Source organism: Antechinus flavipes, chromosome 3 (assembly GCF_016432865.1).
Source record: "Antechinus flavipes isolate AdamAnt ecotype Samford, QLD, Australia chromosome 3, AdamAnt_v2, whole genome shotgun sequence".
Classification (NCBI taxonomy): Eukaryota; Metazoa; Chordata; class Mammalia; order Dasyuromorphia; family Dasyuridae; genus Antechinus; species Antechinus flavipes.
Window position 1 is genome coordinate 89,708,617 of NC_067400.1, and position 20,791 is coordinate 89,729,407.

The 20,791-nt window shown below is 33.6% G+C and overlaps 1 protein-coding gene across 1 annotated transcript in view; it reads left to right on the forward strand.

Annotated features, from left to right (window-relative positions):
• Positions 1-20,791, forward strand: part of VWA8 (von Willebrand factor A domain containing 8) — a 404,132-nt gene that overhangs the window by 250,741 nt on the left and 132,600 nt on the right. The window contains exons 27-33 of the mRNA XM_051983869.1: positions 4,156-4,264; positions 4,989-5,127; positions 9,382-9,581; positions 16,198-16,311; positions 17,808-17,872; positions 17,961-18,086; positions 20,031-20,140. Coding sequence (XP_051839829.1) covers positions 4,156-4,264; positions 4,989-5,127; positions 9,382-9,581; positions 16,198-16,311; positions 17,808-17,872; positions 17,961-18,086; positions 20,031-20,140 — 863 coding nt within the window. The remainder of the gene's footprint in view (positions 1-4,155; positions 4,265-4,988; positions 5,128-9,381; positions 9,582-16,197; positions 16,312-17,807; positions 17,873-17,960; positions 18,087-20,030; positions 20,141-20,791) is intronic.

Here is a 20,791-nt window from a genome sequence, read left to right on the forward strand (position 1 = left end):
TGGTGACTATATTATAGATTCCATACCTTGGTTGGCTACCACAAAATAATGGTCTTGGTCCCTAAGAAATTTCCTCTTCTTCTCTGCCCACTTACCAGAAATGGGAAGAAATGATGACAGCTAAAGTCCTTCACAGTTTATGGGGAAGCTTTTAGTAAAAACGGTATAGAGACTTTTGTAGCCCCACATGTGGTAAGATCTTTGCAAAGTCTCTCTTTGGCTCCTGAAATGGCACTTTGATTGGTTTTGAATCTCTCTTGCAGCAGAGTAGGGTGGAGATATTTTCTAAAATATCATGAATATGTATGTGTTTTTGTGATCCAGCAGTTGCTGCCAATAATGTTTCCTCATCAAGTGGTTCTGAACCCTCTCTATAATCCTCAAATTTACTCTGTTATTCCAGCCCAACAACTCGTTGAAATTATTTTTAGATGCCTGTAGCAACTGGACAACATGTAATTTCCATGATTGTCAAAAATGAGTTAGCAGAGACCTACGAGATTTTTTTTTAAACAGGTCATAAAAAACAACCTTCCCAATTGTTACTAGTAATAAAGAATAAGCAATTCCCCTTAGGTTTCTTTGGACATTTGTAACAGCTAGGATAGAATCATTAATTTAGAGCTGGAAAGGATCTTAAGGAGTATATAATCCATCCTCCTTGTTTTCAAAATGAGGAAACTGAGGCCCAGAGAGTTTACTTCTCCGAGATAATGCAGATAAATATTAGGGCCATTATTGTAACACAAGTTGCATGGCTTTAAAACTATTTTTTTCTATATATTTTTTCTTTCATATTTTTCATTTTTATCTTTCATATTCATAAAACAGTTAAATTGTGGTATATGGTTTTATGATCAACTCTTACCAAGAGATAAAAATGCTTTTATTAATCAATAACTATGTGTCAAGCAATGTGCTAAGCACCAAGGCTACAAATACAAGAAAGCAAGAACAGTCTTGGGGAAAGATTAGTGGGGAAGTTTTGAGACAGAAGTAGCTGGTATAACAATCTCAGAGATAGATACTATCTGTTTTATAGATGTAGAAAAGTCAGAAAACAGTCAAATGACTTGCCTAGAGTCACAGAACTAGGAAGTGTCTCCACTGCACCACTCAAAACAATGTACATTTTAATCCAACTGTCTTGTTAGCTGTCTCTTGAACTCAACTTTTCAACTTCCCTTTCTCTACCTTTGTATTGGTTGTCCCCCATATCTGGGATATATTTCATCTTATCTCTCAGGCATCTTCAAAAACACAAGTGAGTAGGGAGAACATTGGAACCCTGGGAAACAACATACACACAGAGTTTTGTGTATAAGCATCAGCAAATTGAATAAACAAGCCATAGAGTTCGTAGATTAGTCCATATAGCTTGCAAAGACTCTGGGTGTGGATATTGGCAGCTAGACCTAAAATTGAAAAGGAAGAGGAGAGTGCACTAGGTTATCTGTGGGAAACTACACACTTTTTAAAATTCCAAGGATTTACTTTTTCTCTCATATATTTGTGGACATAGTCATATTGACTTCCCCAATAGAATATAAGCTCTTTGAGAGCAAGAATTCTTTCATTCTTGTTTTTTGCATTCCCAACACCTAGCATTATGCCTGGCACAAAGGCAATTAAGAAAAGTGTGTTGATTGATTTTTGCATGATTTATATTAAGAATGTCAAGACTGATATGATTCAGTTCTCCTATCATACATTAATCATAGCTACCGATTTTGATATGGAAGAAGCTGTAGAGCAGGGCTTCTTAATCTCTGTCCACTCACAACCTCTTTTTGCCCAAGAAATTTTTATATGACCCTGGGTATATAATTATATATAATAGGTGTACAAGTCAGACATCTTCTGATAATAAATCATAATTTTATGACTCCCACTTCAGTTAGGAAACTCCATATGAGGTCATGACCCACAGTTTAAGAAACTGGGCCTTAGTTTGTAGTGGCTAGAAACTGGAAATTGAATGGATGCCCATCAATTGGAGAATGGCTGGATAAATTGTGGTATATGAACGTTATGGAATATTATTGTTCTGTAAGAAATGACCAGCAGGATGAATACAGAGAGGTCTGGCGAGACTTACATGAACTGGTGCTAAGTGAAATGAGCAGAACCAGGAGATCATTATACACTTCGACAACGATATTGTATGAGGATGTATTCTGATGGAAGTGGATTTCTTTGACAAAGAGACCTAACTGAGTTTCAGTTGATAAATGACGGACAGAAGCAGCTACATCCAAAGAAAGAACACTGGGAAATGAATGTGAACTATTTGCATTTTTGTTTTTCTTCCCGGGTTATTTTTACCTTCTGAATCCAATTCTCCCTGTGCTACAAGAGAACTGTTCGGTTCTGCAAACATATATTATATCTAGGATATACTGCAACATATTTAACATATATAGGACTGCTTGCCATCTAGGGGAGAGGGTGGAGGGAGGGAGGGGAAAAATCGGAACAGAAGCGAGTGCACTCTGTCAATAAAAAAGTTATTATAAATTTTAAAAAATAATAAAGTAAAGATCTGAAAAAAAAAAAAAAAAAGAAAGAAAGAAACTGGGCCTTAGACGGTCTCTACTCCACCTCCCTCACTTTACATCTGAAAAATTTGAGGCTTAGAATTAGTAGTAAAGATAGTCTTGAAACCAAGGTCTCCTATTCAATTCATTACTTAGAAAAGATTTCTCACTTAGAATACCAATAATTAAGGCAATTATAGATGGTTTTAAAATTCTGATTCTTAGCATCCTTTTCTACATCCTACCGCACTACCATAATAACTGTATCAATGGAACTGATATATAGTCACAGTAATTTTTTTTCGAGTGGTTCATCCCTTACATGGCCAAAAACTTCATCATCAAATAGCCAAGACTTAAGTCTTTCCATAATCAATCAACTGACATTTTAAAGTATCTATTGTGTGCCTGGCACTTTGTTAAGTACTAAGATTGTAAAGAGGGATTTGGGACTTCTGCAGAGACATACTTATGATATTTCAAAAAGAAAACAGGAATAGTAAATCTGGCTGTATTCCTTCACTTCTAATAGAGGACTGGAGCAGAGGAGAGTAGGTGGGCAGTTACAATAATAAAGCTGTGATGAATATTTACGAAGAATTATAAGCAACTGGACAATTTATTTTTGGATAGTAGGTGAAAAGACTAATTTTTCTTTCCTGGCAATTACATATATGTTTTTATGAGAGATTCAGGTCATTTGAGCTAAATTAGAGTCTTGGAACAAATTCTTTTTTCTTATTTTCATTCTTATCTAAAATACTTTAACTTGTAAGGGGAAGAAAGAGCATAGTAACGTTATATACAGATTTAATTAGAATTGCATTTTTTCAATCACTTCTAGATGCAAGCTTTCTGTCAGCTGTTAGAGCTTTACAAATGGAAAAACAAAATTTCAGTGCCTTTTAAGTACAGGGCAAGTTTATACACACACACACACACACACACACACATTCATAGATAGTATGAATATATACTATTATAGGAATCAAAGCATTCATCTTAAACACCCATTTCAATGAATATCACTTTATACATTTTTCAACAAATCATAGCTAATTATTGTTTTCTATCATTTGTAAGTAGAAAATAGTTGACAAGTCTTTTTTATTAAAAGGTCTCTAGAAGAGATAGATTTTTTTCAGCGTTGTTGCTGAGAGCACTAATTCACAAGTAAATTAATAATTTATTTTCTATGACTTCATCTACATTGGACTTTTAACATTGTGGCAAAGATGGATAAACCATAAGATCTGGAATCAAAAAAAACCCAAGTTCAGATCTGACCTCACTTATATAACTCTAGACAAGTCTTAATCTCTTCCTACCTTAGTTTCCTCAGCTATAAAATTGGGATAGTAATAGCTTGTATTTCCCAGAATTATTGTAAGGATAAAATGAGATATTTGTAAAGTGCTTCACCTACCTGATACACAATATAAATGCCAGCTATTATTAGGATGATGATGATGATGGTGATGATGATGTTGATGATGATGATGATGATGACGATGATGATACTGCACTGCTAAAACTAGTGTTCCAAAAGGGATAGAAGTTGTATATAGCCTCTAAATAGTTTGCCCAATATATTTCATTTTCAAATTTTACTTGATAGGTTACCATTGCCAGAGCAGACATTCATGGGCTACTGGACAATCAGTCAGCCAAAAAATGGAATGCAAAAACTTTTGAGTCCAGCAGAAACTCATCTCATCGACATAAAGGTTAATTTTTCTATTATTTCCTCATTAAAACTTTTAATTACTTTTAATTACATAATATAGTCTTCTTATTTTCTGTGGAAACACCAACCTTAGAGTTTAATTTAATCTTGTTTTATTCTTGACTATAGCACTGTGCTTTCTATGCTCTTTAGCAAGCATGCTCTTCTAGGAATTTTTACTCTATATACTCCCAGATGAGTCTGTTTGCTAAAGACACTTGTTGGGTTTTTTGGAGGAAAAAAATTTAACTCCTGGTTTAGCCTTGGAAACTTCCTATCCTTTTGAGAATTATGGAATGGAGATAAGCAAGAGCTAAGGTTGGACCTCCAAAAGTCCTTCAGGAACCCAGGAGCATTTGGATAGTAGGATCTTCTTTACTTGGGTTATTATCTCTTTGCTATTTGTCTTATTGATAGATTACACAAATTTCATAATTAAGGATTTTTAGATGGCCACAAATTAAGTAATTTAGTTAAATTAGTTATTTGCAGAATATAAATATTTAAACCTCTTGTTTGGCCATTGGCTCTGTTGTCATGGTTACTATATTTGGTCATAGTGTGCCATCCAAATCTAAATTACCTCAGGGAGAAAAGTAAACCATGATTTCAGGAATCAGATGTTAGATTATGAATTGCTTTGGTAGACTGGAAGGACCTTAGATTTTCTAGAAATTGTTGGTTGAAAATTATTATCAACTAAATTATTTAACCCTTTGTTATAGGGTCCAGTGCTTTTAAGTTTCCAAGAATATCCCTTAGAAAGACATGAAGTTAGGACGCTAACTTTTAGTGAAGAATGTGCTTCTTGGAAATTGCCATTGGACGAAATTAACTTTGTCTGTGACATTGCTGTAGCACAAGGTATGTTATTTCACTTTTGTAATTTTCCTTCTAGCATTTATTGCTTTGTGTCCTGTTAAAATGAAATCTGTGTAAAAATCATCCTCTAAAGGCCAAGAACTATGTGATAGATTCAATTATGGTAATATTTTACTTTCTAGTTAAATGTATTTTAAGACTAATTTTCCAAATCAGCCTAGCAACACAATTGTATGAGAGCCACATAAGCACTGCTGAATTTGTGTGCATATGTCTGTTTTTCATTACAATTGTAGCATGAAGTCCAACACACTGAGCCATTTGCTAAAAATAGAAATACAAAAAGGAGAAACATTGGATTCCTAGGCTGTTATTCCATTTTGGTGATAGCATGAAGCATGAAGGCAGAGCTGGAGGGACCTACAGGATCACAAGTCCTGCCTGGTGTGGAAAGGAGGAGACAATGGCAGAGAGTGAAGGTGTGAATTCTCAGAATTTAGACTTCAGTTTTGAATATAACATACCCATGATCTATAGAGAGATCAAGGTTTCCATTTGCTAAAACTATTCATGTAATCTAAATTGCTTCAGTCATTGACTATACTTCTAGTCCATGGGAAACCATCTTACAAAATTAGAGGACTCTAAACATAAATTTGGAGAAAGATCTGAAGTAAGTCACAACTCAGTGACATTATAGCATGACAGATACACAAATGAAAAATATTTCTCTTTGAGAATATTTTATTGAGTTTTTATTGTTTTGCTATTTTTTTTGGTAAGACATAGGGCATTGTTTTGTTTTGTGGCTTATTTTAGAGAACATATTAATCAGTCATCAGAATATTTATTAAACATCTACTGTGTGCTAGCCACTACATATAGGCAAGTAAGTTTAAATATCTACAATATATTATATAGATACCAGCTGGCACAAATTTTTTTTTTTAAAGTAAACTCCTCTAATTAGAGTTAAGAACATTCTTCTCAGTCTTATCTTAGTCTGTTATCTAGTTTCTATTACACTAAATTCTTAAGAGTAAAATCTTTTTGTTTTCCTTTTCTCAGTTTCCTCATACATCATGAGGCAATTGAACGGATGTTTTCTAAGTTCTATTTGAACCCTAAAATTTAGTGAGTCTTTGAGTGGTAGTAGCATTGGACTGAAGCAAGATGGATGATAACCATGGGATAATGCTTGAAGGAAACCAGTAGTTATTTTCATATTTTTATAATGATAGTGATACAGAGTATATCACTGGCAGGTTAAAAAGAAGATTTAATTTTGGGAAACAAAGGGAAAGATGTGAACATCTGCATTTCCTTTTAAGGTATAGCCATGAAGTGGGTTCCCAGTTCTGCCTCATAGCTATTGCCTAATCATTAAAATACACTCTATTTTATTGATGATTTTTTTTTTCAAAATGCTCATCTTGATACATTTTTTAATATTTATCAGTAGTCAGTTTGTGTGTCTCAGTGGTGAGTTGGAAAAAGTGATGAATTTGGAACCAGAAGACCTGGGTTGGAATCTCTACTTTAATATTTTCTTTCTCTTTAATTTTGGGCAAATCATTTAATCTTCCAGACCCTCATCTTCCTCAGCTGGAAAATAAGGAGGTTAGCCTCTATGGTTTCTAAGATTCCTTCTAGCTCAAAATCTTGAATCCTATGAAATAGTCCTGCTATGCACACCAATTGTGTAGACAAGCTCATGTCTGATGTGGCCATCTTTTCTAAGGGCAAATATCTGATGAGTTAGTATTAAAGCTGAATATATTATTTCATAGCTAGAAAATGAAACAGTACCTAATGTGTTTAAATGCACAAAAAAGAACAAAGGGCAGCTGTATCAACAAAATGACCTAAATATGTTTTTTCCTTGTTTTCATCTACTACCAGGGATAAGTAACTGAAAATGCATTTTGATGTCCACAACTCTTTATTTCCAGACACCCAGATTCCCTCTTTCTATAAGGCCTTTCTTGAATCATTTATCTTAAGAAGAGAAGTATTAAATAGGATTTCATTAATTTGCTACTGTTCTTTCCTTTTACAGGCATTTTCTGTGGTGTTCTTTTCTCTTAAAATAATAGTTCTCTCTGGGAGAAAGCAGGTTTCTCAGGGGACCTTTTCTGGAGGCAGCCTTAGTTGCAGTTGAAAGTAATAATCACCTCAAAACGCAGCCAGATGATAAAAGTTCAGATCTTTTATTGCCTCCAATATATCCTGGTTAGCTTAGAGGCCTATCTCTCTGCCAAGAGTCCCTCTGAATGTCTCCAAATCCAAAGGTTTGTCCTTCAGCCCAGCCAGCACAAAGGTGAATCTGTCTTGCCTCTGAGAGAGAGCTTCTGGCTCTCAATCTCCCAGAGTCTCCTCTCCAACCCCAGTCAATGTTCTGAAGTAAAACTCCTCACTCAGGGCTTCTGGCTGAACTCACTTGCCGCTCCCCTCTCAATCTAAATTCAGCTGAACTCCCAACTGAGTCTGCTTCTTATATATGATCTCCCAAAGGTTGACTCCTCCTTCTGGAGGCACATCTAAGGGAGGTGTGAATTCACAAAGTTACAAAGTTTACTTTGTGAATCTCCCATATTTGTGAACTCCAATGAGTACTGGTGTGAACACAAGCATTGTATCAATTAGTTCTACTTAGTACCTTGTTTCAGGTTCTGGCCCAAAACATCTCCTTGTAAGATCAGATCAGTGATACTGAACCATGCTAAATTAGATAATCATTGTCTCTATCAACTCTAATGACTTAACAGTTTGTAAAGATTCCAACAATTTTCTAATTGTTAAGGCTGAAACAAGTATCTGAAATACTTTATTAACCAGAATATTACTTTGTGATTTTTATTTATGTATATCATGCTTTTAAGATATTTGTATTAAATGCATACTTCATGACAATATAAAAAATAGTGAGATTTATCTATTTTTTTCATAATTTTCTTCTGCCATTCTGGTGAAATGTATATTACATCACAGTCACCATTATTGCTAAATTTTTACTATGTCATTTTCATTATCAAGCTTGACATGTTTTCAGGAAGACTAAAACTTGGATCCTGCCTCAGATACTTAATAGTTTTTTGGTTCTGAAGAAGTCTTGCATCTTTGGACCTCATTTTCTTCATCTGAAAAACTGGGACAATACTAGCATCTACTTCACAAGGTTTTCACAAGGATCAATTGAGAAATTATATGTGGAGTCTTTTGGAAATCTTAAAATGTGATTTAAATATGAAAAATGTTCATGTATAGTTTGCATCCCACCAGTGTTCCACTGCCCTTCATTATAAGAATTAGACAATTCCTAACCTCAAGAAGCTTACATTTTAGAGTTATAGAAAACAGTCAGTTACATAATTAATAGACCATTGGGAGACTAGTTAAAAGAATGTATCATTTTGGAGAGTTTTTAGGAAAGCTTCAAAGGTTTGGAAAATGATATCCATATAAAGAAAATAATATATTAAGATTATTTGGGACAAAAGAAGAAAAACTCAAATAACTTCAGAAGTCTGTGAAGTTACCAGACAAAGGATGGTAATTACCAATGTCCCTCCCTCTTCATTGACATTAGAACAAGAGGAAATGAGTTTATGCTGCAACATACATTCTAACTATTTAGGATTCAAATATGGAAAGATTTTTTAACAGTCAGATTTGATAAAGAAAAGGAGGCTGTGGAATTTAGTGTTTTGGAATTATAAATTTTTCTTTCACTAGGAAGATTTAAATGTGGTCCTGACTCCATTAAAAAGGAAGGGGATAGATTATCTCCTAAGACCTTGTCCAGCTCAATGAATCCCTCAACAAATAGTTTATTGAGTTTTTATTTATGTTCATAACACTCAATTTCTATTGGGTCGCCAAACAAATTTGAATGAAGAGAATCTCGTTGGGTGCAAGAGATGTTGTGGAGGTAAAATCAATAAGACTCTGATAATTTATGTGATTTAGGGGTTTTGAAGGAGTGAGAGAACTGGGGTTACAGAAAGGGAGGGATTGAATATAATATGTTTTCCAGGATGCAAAGTTATGTGGTTGGAATTATAGTGATACTCTCATAAAGAAGTTAGATAGTATGCATATTGTTTTTCCCTTCACCACCACCTCACCCCAAATAGAATGTGAACTTTGAGTACAGAGACGTTTTTTATTTTAGCTTTTTATCTCAATGCTTAATATAGGGCCTTACATATAGTAGGTACTTAAATCCTTATTTATTTAAATTGTAAAAAATCCCATTGTGTAACCTAAACGCAATGCTTTTTTTTTTCATTTCAGAAAATGAGGAAAATATTCTCTATGTAGTTACATGCAATCCTGTTTCTGTTTATTTTATGAATATGTCTGAGAACAGAGGTTACTTGGTGGACTTTTATGATTTATTTCCAAGGACATCGAGAGGAATATGGCATCCCTTTGTGACTGTAGCACCTTTGGGAAATCCTCTCAAAGGTCTAGTGATTCTTCATGAGGAACAGGTAAAAAATATCAAAAAGGGTCCTTTATCTACATAATAATTAATAAGAAAAGGAAAAGGCAAGAGAAATGATTTGATTTACAATCAAAAATTGAAAGAATATTCCTTCCTATCATATCCATTAGTTAACATTGTTTCTAGCATATGCAGCAATATGATAACATATAGAACATTACCCCTGCCCTCCACTGAAGCAAGAATAGGTTCCAGACTTTGTTAGATTCTGTGAGTTTACTGTTCTGGTATTTAGGAATTCTATCACATGAGCATTATTTCTACTCAACAGTTTTTTTTTTCTTTTACTTTCTTCCCCCAGTAAGAAGGTTGACACTGGACTATGAGGCATTTTAAAAACTAAACAGAGGAGCTTGTATTTTTAAAATAGAGGCAATCACTAGAGTTGGCTGGTTAAGGAAGTGACATAGTTAGGTCTCTGTTTAAGGAAAGTCATATTGGTAGGGTCGACTGGAGTGATGAGAGACTTTCAAGTCTGGCATAAGCCAGACAATAGATGATGATGATCTGAATTAAGGTGGTAGGTGTGTAAGGGGAGAGAAGGAATTGCTGTTTCTTCCAAATTTAACAACTGATTGAATGTGTGGGGTGAAGGAGAAAGAAGAATTCCAATAAGACAGATTTTGTGAGCATAAAAGACTAAAAAGATGGTGCTACCTTTGATAGAAATAGGGAATTATGGGAAAGCAATAGCTTTGGGAGGGAACTATAATTATCTTTTTAGTATTGGAAATGTTGAATTTGAGATGTCTTAGGGACATTTAATGTGAAAATTGTAATAGGCAATTAGTAACGCATGGCTGAAGCTCACTAATGACTGAAGTGGATGTGTATATGAGTGTGAGAGAGAGAGAGACAGAGACAGAGACAAAGACATTTCCCCTTTCTGTTTCAATGATTCATCAAGCATTTTATCCAAAATATAAGTGCTATTTCAGGGAAATACAGGCTCTTGGGAATGAATAGGGAAAACAATCAATAGTGCACAATCTACTTTCATTATTAAAAAAAAAAAAACTAAATGCACAATAATTTTGTATAAAATAAATGGATAAAAATTAGAGGGGAGAGAGACAGAGAGAGGAAGAGAAGGAGGAGGAGGAGGAGGAGGAGGAGGAGGAGGAGGAAAAGGAAGAGGAAAAAGGAAAAGAAAGAAGAGGAGAAGAAAAGAGGGAGGGAGGGAAGGGGAAAGAAAGGAAGAGAAAAAAAGGATAGAGAAGGGGAGACAGGGAGGAAGAGAGAGAAAAATCTGTGAACCATCTGCAGAAGTATTTATAGGTAAATTCACTGAAGTTTATGAGATTATCCAGAGAAAGAATGTAATAGAAAAAGAGAAGAGTTGGGATATATCCACATTTAGGGATCATAAAGTAAATGATAGGCTAATTAAGAAGATAGAAAAGGAATGATTAAAAAGTTAGGAAGGGAACAGGAAAGACCAATATCACAAAAACAGGCAGGAGAGATTATCTAAAAGAGGATAATCACAGGTATTAGATGCCACAAATTGATTGAGAAGGATGAGGAGTTTGGAAAAACTATGAGAATGGCAATCAAATCATTGCTAACTTTGGAGAGAGTAGTTTCAGTGGTGTGAGGAGATCAGAAGCCAGACTGCATAGGATTTAGGGAGTAAACAAAAGAGGAGGAAGTGGACACTGGGAATATGAACAAGTTTTTCAAGGAGTTTGGTTCTCTAAAGGAAGAAATATATAGGAAATACCTTAAGGTTATGGTCACTTCTAGTGAAGATTTTTTAAGGATGGGGAGACTTGTAATCAGTGGGGAAGGAGCTAGTAGATGAAAGAGATTGAAGATAAGAGAGGAACAGAGAGACAGAAAGAGAGAGATGATTGAGAATTCAGTCTGTTGAAGAAGACAGGAAGGAATATGATCCAAGTATATATGAAGTCTTAGTTGCAACATGGAGGGTCTTTGTCAGAGACTAGAAGAAAGGAGGAAAGTGTAGGATATGACATTAAGGAGTTTTGCAGTGAAGGAAAAGGGGAAAGAAGGAGCTCATATTGAATGATATCTATTTTCTCAGTTAATTAAGCTGCAAGGTTCCTTAGCCTAAAGAAAGGTAGGAGGTGAAGGTGTGAACGGTTTGAGAAGGGAAGAAGAAATTTGTAATAGCTTCTCTGGAAAGAATGATCAAGAATCATTTAGTAAAGAATAAAAGGACTACTTTTTTCCACTTATCTTTTTCCACCCAGAGATTGAAAATGTTATAAATGTTATTTTATTATTAATATTAATTCATGTAGTATTTATTAGTATTAATAATTTATTATTTATTAATATCGATAATAATTAATTAATAGATTTTACTGCACTTTATCTCTTCTTCAAATTTTTTCCTGTAATCAGAAACAAGATCTTCAGAAGTTGCTTCCATAAGATTTTTGAACCTCTGGCTAGAGTTAGGGACTTACTTCATAACTTTTTGCAGACATAGCATTCATTGATTTTGGGTCGTAGAAGGAACGAATACACTGAAGAATTTGCCATTAAAAACACAGGTCATCAATGTTCAAATATGAAACTAAGCTTTTACACCTTTATTCAAAATTCAAACAGTTCTATTTCTGTTGAAATACATATATACATATATACATATATATATATATAATCTTTTTTAAATGTCCAAATTCAAGCTCATTATAATTATTCTCTTTTCAAAGTACCCAATTACTTAACAATGTTAAATCTAAATGATTTTGTCAGTTACAATCACATATGGAAGTCTTTGGAAGGATTTTCCAGGCAGGCCTATGTGACCAACACTGTCTTGATGCAACTGCCTACTATTTTTATATTCCCTACAATGACACTTTTCACTTCTGGGGTGAAGTTTTCTCACCAATAAAAAGATGAATTGGACTAGGTGATCTCTAAAACCCTTTCCAGCTCTATTATTCTATCATCATAACAGCAATTCTTAACTTTTTTTATTTTATGGATTCTTTTGACAGTCTTGTGAAATCTTTGAGCCCCTTCTCAGAATTTTATGTTTAAATGGATAAAATAAAAATATATAGAAATAGAAATAAGAGCTGCTATGCTGAGCTATCAAAAATATTAACAAAAGCAAGACTAAAAAATTCTGATCTCCAGCAGTCTCAGTTAAATCAAATAATTTCTGTGCTGATAACTCAGAACTACTGAAGATAATAAAAAAAAATGATGAATATTTTCTCCTTTGTGTTGTCATCCTATCATGCATTTATATTGAATTGCTTCATTTTGCCAGGTTTCTATTTTGTCTACCTGTTTTTGATGAAGGTGTGATGAAGATTTTGGCAAAGAACCGCCTTTAAAATTTATGTTTGTCACCAACAGCCATAAAATTTGAGAAATACTAATTATACATATAAATGTGAAACTAATGTTTATGGTTATTAGTTTCTGTAAGATGAAATACTTGGACTCAGCATTCTGTCAGATCTCTTCTAGCTTTAAAATCCTATGAATCCCACTATTCCTCATTAAAATGAGCCAAGACACATTTCAAAAAATACTGAGTGCCCCCATTATTTCATTATTTCCTCTTTTTTAAAATAAAGTTTTGCTATAAATGTGCTTCTTTTTTCAGTTTAAGAAATTGTTGAAAAATTCCTTGCTAAAATAATAACTTAAGCAAGGAAAGGGAAACTTTACCCTGACTAAAAATAAAGATTTTGTGCATTCCCCACCCCCATCCCTGAGTTTGCTTATTACATCTGTCCCAAGTTTGGAATTCCAGACTTCAGGACTGTGAGGTCATCCAAAGGTGACTTTGCTCCCAGTCGAGTACGAACATAACAAAATGGCACATCAGCCTCTCCTCCCAGCCCCCTTGAAGGAGAGCCAAAGCCATAGTTAGATGTACTCACAGATGACGCAAATTTCTATTATTAAACACAGACAGAATATGCCATTAGTCATTGGGTACAGAAGGAAACCATTAGCATCCAAAGGGGTGGAGCACAATAGCTTTCTCTTATTGCCGACTGCATAAAAACGTAAAAACTAAGTCAACAGAGCAACGTGGCTGGTAACATGTGTGCCTTATGTCACTTGGAAGAAAAAGTGCCATTTTCAGTTCATTTAACCTTACTTATTAGCACTTAAGAAAGAAAACAAAAACACACCACCTTCATGCACATGCTAACTGCTTTCTTACCATAAATATATTTGTGAATGTGGATTAAATTTATATTAGCATCTTGAATTTTTCCTTTTACTTAGAAAAATCAAAGGCATTCAGATTTGTTTGAGTGCAGAAAATATTTGTGGATATTTTTATAAATCTTACCATATTTAGGCAGAAAGACTTTTCCTTTAAAAAAAAAAATCTTAAAATAATCCAATCTAAAAATGAAGAATTTGCTAAACTAGTGGAATGATGATTCAGCTATAAAGTGTTTTATTAGGGGAACTCTTAGGATGATACTCTTACATGCAAAGCTTTAAGATGCCAAAGGGCTAAAAAAATATAAAGTTGTTATTTTTTTTTTAAATATCTCTAACAGAAATTCTTAATGAGCAATCACACTGAAAGACAAGTGCTGAGGTTAAAGACACTTGTGGGGAAAAAAAGTAATAGCTGTGCAAAATTTTTAGTGTTTTTTTTTTCCTTTTAGTATCTCTAGGACTAATTAAAGGAAACTGTGAATTCTATTTTTAATTTTTAGTTCTTCAACAAAATTAGCTCATCAAATAAGGTACTATATACAAAGGTTGAGTCACTGATATCTTCACATTAACCATTTAATTTGATTATAAACTTCTTAAAAACAAAGAATAAATACAAGGTCTACTGTCATTGTTACATTCTATCAGAAGATACAGCTTATATATAAATAATTACATACAAAATAAATATAAAACATATGCATGATAGGAAGAGAGGGGAAAGAAATTAGGTTCCAGAAAGCCTTCTTGTAGGTTATTGTTTGAGCTGTATGTTGAAGAAACAGAATTCTATGAACCAAAATGCTTACCTCTCTATAGACTTCCAGTAAACACTTATTGAATGTACTAATGAATAAATAACAATCCTTAATTTGATTTTTCCTGTTCTTTACATAATTTATAGAAATTATAGAATCTAAGATTTTAAAGAACCAATTCTTCATGTTTTTGTATCTGTTTTCCCTCTACATATGTAATTCATTTAATTGAAAGAACCCAAGAGCCAGCAGAACATGAACTACCCTTCAAAATCAAGACTATGAATAATAACTAGAACTGAAAAATAATAACATTTATTTTTGCTTTGAATTCATAACAGTTTTTATTTCTCAAAAAAAGAAAAAAAGATCTTTTAACAATCCCTTTAGTAAAGATTTTCCAATATTTCTTTGTTTTCTGTTCTTGATTTTTAAAGCTCACATTTCTTTTTGTCCCCTCATTTATTTTAAGACCTGTAAAAGCAAAATGAATTTCCCTTCAAATATACCACTACTTGGAGAGAGATTATGTCTTCATTTGCATAATTATATCTAGGAAGAGGGTTAATGATGTTAGAGAAATCTCTTGTGTAAATTTTAGAAGTCATTACTGTGCTGTCTTTCAAAGTTTACCTCTTTAAGCTGTCAACTTCAGTATTAAGTCCTAGTTCTAGTATTAAGTTCAGCATTAAGTCCTCATCAGTTTCAGTATTAGGCGCTATTCTTTGCTGCCTAGACTGCTTATAGAGTTTGATATTTTGTTGCTAACCTATTTTAATATAAAGTCAATTTTTTTCTGTACTTAATCTGTATATTTTGAAAAAATGATAAAATGAGGTTTAATTCATAAAGGATTTGAAAATTGACAGTTTTCCCAAGAAATAATATCAATGCAGATGACTGTAATTATATTTCACTTTGCAGTGATCTTCATTCTATAATGAAATGAACTATGTTTAGATTGGTATTAATTGAAAAAGGGATATGATTTTATAGGAGAGACTGCATTGTTTAATGGATAAAAGTGACCTTGAAGTGAGGAAGACCTCAGTTCAAGGCCAGCATCTGACATTTAGTGACAGTACCCCACGCAACATGGTGCAATGGAAAAAACATTGAATTTGGAACCAGAAGACTTGGATTTAAATTCTACTTCTCTTCTTCTCCCTACCTTTATGACTTCTTTGGGCAAGCCATTTACCATTAACCCCTTTTTATTCAAAGAGGGGAGGAAACTAAGTGACTTCTAAAATCCCTTCTATCACCAAATCTTTAATCCTAAATTATATGACAGCGGGTCAGTCTGCTTTAGTAAAAGTCTTTTTCTCAGTAGGAATATCCTATTTGAATGAAATCACAGGTCTAGATAAAATAAAAGGCCAGGAGATAAAAACTTGAAGAGAATGCTTTTTAACATTATCTAAACATAAAAATTTCAAAAATATATAAGAGTTTAAAATTTTCTAGCAAAGAAAAAAGCATTTTTTTTTTTTTTTTACTTTCAGAGGGTTTTTTTTTGGGGGGGGTTCATAATTTATATCTTCCATTTGATTTTTAATTGTAATGAGATCCTTCACTTTCAAGTTGCTAGGGTACCCTGTAGTCAAAGTGTTGCAATTTTGTAAAGAATGAACTAACCTTAAATGTACCATTTTCTTCTGTTTACAGAGTAATACTATCCTGTTGTTAGATACCAGCAACCGAAGCCTCCGAAGGCTTGTTATCCCTTCAGAAGATGAGATTGTCCCTATAAAATCTTCTTGGTGGAATAAGGAGAAACCTGTAAGGAGTTTCAAATTGTCCTAAAATGTAAAACTCAAAACAAATGTGAAAAAGGATATTTTCCCACTTAATATAAAATCCCCACTTTTTTTGCTATACCCAAACTTTGGGTATACTTTGGATACACTTTGGATAACAATGATATTTAACTGTTGTTAAAATATAATTACACAAAAGGATATGAGTAACAAAAGATAATGGCTTTTTTTTGCTGTTAATTTTGCATATATAAAAACATGCTCTATGCATGATGAGCCATTGGAGGACATTGTTCATATTTAATTCTTAGCTATGCAATAAACATATTTTAAATTTTTATTTATATTTATTTTTATGTGATAAGATTATGAACATGGCCTCTGGATATGTCTAGATAAAAATCCTAAGCATTTTCTTCCAGCCAAAAAGAATTCCCTTTGGCATTCAAGAAAAGATCATTTGTATAGAGCAAGCTTTTCACTATGTCCTAAGCAGAAGTATATGTGATCATAGAAAAAAGCATTCCAATCTTTTAACTATATATGTAATAGAGTTACAGCATTCCTTATGTTATTTGTGACATAGCATATGTTTCCATAGTTACTTAATTATTCAGAGACTGGTTTATTTCCATATTGAATTTTGGTCATTTTTTTCTTAATATATTTTCAGTGTTTTTACCATCAACTCTGAAACATAATTTAGTGTGGCATGCCACAAAAAAAAAAATGGAGTTATGTTCTGCTGTGCACAGGGCAATTTTTTTTCTCCTTTTTCATTTTGTACTTTAAGTTTTAAGTAAGTTTTTTTAAATGACATTAACAAACAATGGAGCTGACAAGCATAAATATCTTAGCTATGAGCTATATACATGAACATTAATGGAATGTTTTATTAAAGGTGACTAGAAGAAGACACATGAATGAATTTTAAAGTTGAAATTTTAAAGCTTAGAAATGATCATATTCAGTAGGCATAGTGACACAAATATATAATTTTTGCTACTGGGAAGGCAAAGGACTCGAGCTCAGGAGTTCTTAGCTAAAATGAACTAAGTCATCCAGGTACCTTCACTGAGGCACCAATATGATGAATTCTTAGGAGTAGGCAGCCACTAAGTTGCATTGGCAAATCATCCCAGCCAGGTTGGAAAAAAAGTAGGCTGAAATTTCTAAGAAATTTCAGTCACTAGTGAGATTGGGCCCTGAGTGGTTGCTGCATTTCCAATCTGGATGAGATAGGGATCCATGGAAGAAAGGAAATAGAAAAGGAATCATCATCACATTCAATTTCCTTATTTTAAGATGAGGGAATAAAAGATGTTAAACTACTCTGCCAAAGGCTTCAAGCTAGTCAGCTGCAGAGCAAGAACTTGACCATAACCTTTTTGAATTCTCTTTTTTTTCCCTTCACCTTTCTGACCAATGTTAATGTAAATTTATTATCTAGGCAAGGTGAACTATATGTAATATATTGACATAATTAATGTGAATAATGTGTAGTTTTCTTTCTTTTAGGGAGCCTACAAAATGTGTAAAGAATTTTCACACAAAAACTGGCTTGTATTTTACAAAGAAAATGGGTGAGAATTTATTTTTTAAAAGAATTTGAAATGGGCCTCATTTTAACCATTCTTTTTCAGATGAAATTTTCTTGTTTGTCTTTTACAGAAATAGCCTTATTGTGCTAGATGTCCTAGAGGGTCGAACACATACTATCTCCCTTCCCATCAACCTCAAGTCAGTTTTCTTAGTAGCTGAAGACAGATGGCTCCTGGTTGAGAACAATACAAATCAGTAGGTTTAACCGCATAATGTCTCATATGAAATTTTAAAGAGAGATTATTTCCTTTGTGTATTATTCAGGTTCCTTTCTTCTTCCTCTTTTTACCCTTTAACTGTTTCACTGTTTGTCATCACCTCTTCTAGATGAGAGGGAAGGAAACTTCAAAGATTTAAATGTGATCACTTCTTAAAATACTTGTAAAAATGTTCCTTTCTTTGGAAGTGCTTGTGTTTTGCCATCACTTCTATTGGACCATGAATGGTTTGACCAAAGGGACTTGTCAGGACTGCTGAGTGCAGGGTTTTAGGCACCCTGGGAGTTTTGTCATAGTGACACATCTCTGCACTCCCTGGTTCATGGACTTTCACTACCCTCCAGAAAGATGTGTGAAGGTAGCTTGCCATGGTACATCGTGCAATTGATTGATGCTCTCCCCAATGGTTCCCAAATGAGAACCACAGTGGTGATACCTTCTATTCCTAGGCAGATACCAGAAGGAAGGACAGATTCCCAATCATTAGATGAGCCAGTGATAAAAGTAAGAGACTCTGATAGTCACCATTTATAATTGTTGTCACAGTTTTGGACTACACCACCTCTTTTAAAGTAATGGCACTCAGTCATTACCATATCTTTTCTAAGCCTCTTACACACTTTCTGTTTGCCCTACAGAATGTCCCAAAATCTGAGTGCAGATTTAAGGTACTGAAGCCTGAACTAAAATTTTTGTGTCACTCTGTGAGTAATAGATAGATACATAGATAGATAAATAGATAGAAATATATACATACACATCTCTGTGCCTACATTTGTGTGTGTGTGTATTCATGTGTTTCTTTATATATACCCATATATTTATGTATACACGCATGTATAAAAACTGTGTTACAAAGTATCCCAAAAGTTTTAGTTCAATTCAAGCTTTAAGAATTTTTAACTATACTGAAACTTTTGAGACACCCTAGATGGTATGATTATGGGATGAAGAAGAAATATAAAACAACAATCTGTGTGAAAGCATACAATGTTAACTAAAAGTTTAAAAAGCTGGTTTTATTTTGGGGTCTAGATTTGTGATGTCATTCATATAGGGGATTCCCAGTAAGAGAATTCCTTCAACCAATCTACTATATTGTAATTTAGGAAATTGCCTGATTGGTCCTGAGAAAGTTAAGTGACAGCCAATATTTGTTAGTCAGAACTTAAATTCAAGTTACCTTATCTCTAAGCCAGTTCTCTAACCTCTATCCAACATTGCCTGTCTCTCTCATCACTGTCTTAAGTTGCATTCTAAAAGACACAGTATCCAAAATGAACAAAGATGTTACTCATGTTATCAGATCTCAAATACCATATTGAGTTGTAAGAACTACATTTTAGGGAGGAAATTCACACATTAGATAACATTCGGAGGTATGGTCCATAAGAGCCTCAAATCCTTGCTAGACTCTATAGCTCTAAGGCCCTGAGGAAATTTAGCATAGAGAATAGAAGATTGGGGGGAAGAAGGGAAAAGAAAGAAGAGGGAAAAGCTATCTTTAAATAATTTGAAGGATAAATATCCTTCATATGTGAAAGGGGGATGAGGCCCCTTCCAGTTGTCCTTATAGAACAGAATCAGGAGTGATAGTATATATAACAGAAAATTTTCAGATTAGAAGGAAACATCTTTTTAACATTCAGGATACCCAAATGTGCTGCCTCTGTAATAGTGAACTTCCCTTTACCTGTTGAGATTATTGTAGAAAAAGCTTGTGTACAGAAGTCAATTGGCCTAAATAGTTATCCCAGCTTTAAGGTTCTATGATTTTGTAAAGGTTTTTAAATATAAGAAGAAGAGGGACTTGGAATATGAAAGCAACTTATTTTCTCTCAGGCTCTCCTCAGGTTTATTTTTTTTTTAAAGGAAGACTTCATGTAAATCAGGTCTAGCTGTGTATTATCACTATTTACAGGAAATTCCTTTTAGCTAAGCCTGGACATGTGGAATCCAAAGAAAAAGGGGTTTGCCAGTTGCATATATTGAAAGAAGAGCCAGTGAGCACAGGATTTGGAGTTATAAAAGGTAAATGTTTTGTATATGTCTGTTTAAATGTGTTTATATCTTCTTGTTGTGGGTGTTTGCACACATACTATCCTCAGTTGTCATTTAACAATCATTAAGTTTGGTAAGAAAAATGGATTAACTTAATAAATTAAAGAATTTAAGCAGTTGTGTTTCTTTTGGTTATAAATCAGATTCACATTTTAGTGAGAACTGGCATCTTTTTTTGTTTTACAAATAACAACTCATTTCTGTTACTCCTGAAATTGTAAATGTTTTTACATACTTTCTCTTAGTTGAGAATTGCAACATCTTTTCAGTTAGGTAGGAGAGGTATTACCTCAGAAAGAAACTGAGATTTGGAAAAGTTCTCATTTGCCAAAAATCACATTCCATCACTAGACAAGTAGAAAATTTTTTAATACGAGAGCTGTGTGCTTGTGTTGGTTTCTGTTAAGTTTCTATTAAATACTAATAGTAGGAACTTAACAAATGTTGAATGATTCATATATTGATGCCCTTATCAATTCAGTTGCTTTTATTTTCTAATAATTCTCAAAAAATGTCATGCTTCTGCCTGTGTAGTATATGTCAGTTTGGTACCTTCTGTGGGCTGCAATTGTTGACACTATTTAATAAGATTGGTATGTTTCATGCCGACTTGAAATGATT